Genomic DNA, 3,152 nt, shown 5'->3' on the forward strand with positions numbered 1-3,152 from the left:
AGGCCTCGGGGGCAGCAGTTCCCACAGCTCCGGCTCGGCCGAGGAGCAGCAGCAGCAGCAAACGGGCGGCCTCTTCCCGCAGCAGGAACCATTGCGGCCTCCGAAGACGGCGCCGCTGGGCACCGGAATCGCAGGTACGGGCCGCCGCGCAGCGGCCCCTTCGCCGCCCCCCTCCGGAGGCCCCCGGTGTTGAAGATGTCGGGGAGGAACCTCCTGAAACCTGCCGTGCTCCGCTCGCTTGCCCGCACCGCGCTGCTCCTGCTTCGGCTGTCGCTCTGACTCCCTGCGGCCCCCCTCCCCCTTTCCCCCGGCTTCGCCGTGCTCCCACTGAGACTGGAGGCGTGGGGCTTCCCCCCACCTGCCTCTGGCCTGGCCACGGGGACGCGTTCTTTCTCCCAACCCCGCACCTAGGGGCAGAGAGGTTACCGCGGCCTGAAGGCCACACTCTGCGCACCCCGGGCACCTGCCTGTCTCCTCGGCACTGCACAGACACGAGTCGCGCAGGGGCACCTGCACCTTTCCTCGGAAGAGTGGCCGTGTTTCTGGGTTATGGGTCTGTGGCCAGGTAAAGGTGTGATCTTGTATTGCAGCGGCTCGCAGCACCTCTCCGTCCGTTCCCCCCTTTCTCTGCCCTCACGTATGTGTGTGCGTTTTATCCATCTGTTAATCTGACCGCAGATGGTCTCAGCCTTCCCCTTGTTGAAGAACTCCAGCCTGAAGGTTTGACAAAAAATAAATACAAAGCATTGTTTGTTGGTTAGCTTTTGCAGGTAGGTATCAGTTTCTTTTTTCAACGAACTTGGGAACTAATCTATAAGAATACATTTGGAAAATGTGGAAAGTTTTAAAAACACTGTTTCATTGAATTTTTTGGCAGATGGCATACAACAACAATGATAGTTAAGCGTTTTTGTGGATTATGTTAAAAATTAGTGTTGTTGAAAATTAGTGATCTCTTCCATTTATTGACCTTCAAAGTCTTGAGTTTGTATCTGAAATCTATGAAAAACCCACAAGATGACTAAGTGTACAGTAAGCAGATTTACTCATTTCTCAGGTTAGGTCTTTTAGAAAACACATTTTGATGGGAGAAGAGAGCTCTTTTTTCCTTCCTCTCCCTTTCTTATGGTCACATTCACTTGAACGTTGTGTTTTCTTTCTGTCATGTAGAAGGACCTCTAGAGTTTGCTCAAGTGAGAACTTTATCCATGAACAATAAAGATAATATATTTGAAGTAAACTTGAAAGTGTATTTATAGTAAACATATATTTAAAGTAAAAAAAAAAAACTGTGTGTACGCTGTGCGAATACATACCAGTTTAGCAATTTCTAAGAAAAGCTGTTAACAAAATCTTTTCAGACCATGTGCAACAGACAGGAATTTCATCTGGATCACAAGATAAAGTTTCAGTTCCTGATTCTGGACAAGAAATGGCTGAACCTCAGGTGGCTGTGGCTCCTGTAGTAACATCAAGGTTGTCTGTTAAAGCACCTGAGTTTTATCCATCAGGATACAACCAGAACTTCAATCAGAACTTCACAGTGAGTGTTTATGTTCTCTTTTTGGTATATGCTAATTTACTTATATTCAAATTAGCAATGCTTCCTTGAGCTCTTGTATATGAGGTACCTTGAATGCTGCATTTGCTGAAGAGATACCAAAAATTCTGATGGTAACCTCCAGAGTCACAATCAGAATGTTAAGTGATAATGGGTGAATATTAAGGTCTACCTGAGTGCCTTTAGCATGGGATATTTTGCTAAAGCTTGCTGCAGATAACCATATTCATTGTTGATTACACCCAACATCACAGTAAGCTGTCTTTTTGACGACTGTCTCTGTTGTAGCTATACCTACACTGCATTTTAAGTAAAGGCTTAGTTGCACTTTTATGCAGATTTCACAGGTTTTTGAAGCAAGTGTGGGAGAGAGGTTGAATTTCATAGCTTTTCTGAGCACAGTATTTACCTTTCCCAGGTTTACTGTGTCATGGTATAATTGGTCATGACTGCCTAACAATGAACAGTCATGTGTCTAAATTCGTTCAGTAGTGGTGTATCATCAGAAGGTAAAATAAGTAGGGTGAGGATCATTCCTCACAGTTACCTACCCACACACCTAATACAAAACATATTTGCAGCCAAACTAAGGATGATCTCAGATAAATATTGTAGATGCATCATGTAATAGAAGTTGGTACTTCTTATCTTGTACTCCATTGTCTTCTATGTTATTGCTTCAGTAATTCTACTCCAGGGAAGATCTGTGAATTCTTGGAATATCCTTTTGTTATGCAAGCAGCCAAACTCTGGTACTATATATAAACAGGTGGGAACTATTACTTTTACAGGTACCATCAAGTGATAAAAAACAATTATACTGAAACAAAAAAGTTTTTGATAACTTATAGAAAAAACTTGATTTGAATGCTAAATATGGTGGTTTGGTGTTCTGAAGTCTTTTCCTCACCAGTAAAATTGATGTAATCTTAATGTTACCAGCTTACTGAATAGAATTGCTCTTCTGGATAATAAAAGCCCATAACCAACTGTTAACAAAATGGCAACATGAACATGCTTCAGTGAATGGATGACCTTTGGGAAAAATAACTACTTTGCCCCAGTACATACTTTCTATAAATGAAGGATTTCAATTTCAAGACCAAAAAAACCCACCATTTGGAATGGCATGCCTAATGCATACCTGTAATTACAAAGTTTTGAGGCCAGTAATGTTGCTTTTCAGCTGTTTTGCAAAATCTCACAAGCATGTGGGAGTTCCTGGTTGCTATGGTATAGAAGTATACTCTGAATGTGACTCATCTATTAATAAAAATACCTCTTAAAATGCTAGCAAAACCTAGGACACTTGTTTGGAAGTATGTTGCAGGGACATTAATTTCATCAGATCATACTGGAACAGTGGTGTTTCCAACTTTCCTGCTTCCACTACAATGAAGTTTGGTGTTTGTTACTTTAATGACTGGAATAATTTCATAAACTGGGCTCACTTGCAATCATAGAATGGTTTGGGTTGGGAGGGACCTTAAAGACCATCTAGTTGTAACCCCCCTGCCATGGGCAGGGACACCTTCCGCTAGACCAGGTTGCCCAAAGCCCCGTCCAGCCTGGCCTTGGACATTGCCGGGGG

At 43.3% G+C, this 3,152-nt stretch overlaps 1 protein-coding gene across 3 annotated transcripts in view; it reads left to right on the forward strand.

Moving 5' to 3' along the window:
- PAIP1 (poly(A) binding protein interacting protein 1) overlaps window positions 1-3,152 on the forward strand; it is a 22,934-nt gene that overhangs the window by 3,405 nt on the left and 16,377 nt on the right. Inside the window, exons 2-3 of one of the 3 annotated variants that reach the window (XM_026865927.1) lie at window positions 5-134; window positions 1,362-1,543. In XM_026865927.1, coding sequence (XP_026721728.1) covers window positions 1,433-1,543 — 111 coding nt within the window. In that variant the 5' untranslated portion in view covers window positions 5-134; window positions 1,362-1,432. The other 2 variants (XM_026865926.1, XM_026865925.1) reach the window with 2 other exon arrangements.

Source organism: Athene cunicularia (genome assembly GCF_003259725.1).
Source record: "Athene cunicularia isolate RWA chromosome Z unlocalized genomic scaffold, athCun1 chrZ_part1, whole genome shotgun sequence".
NCBI lineage: Eukaryota > Metazoa > Chordata > Aves > Strigiformes > Strigidae > Athene > Athene cunicularia.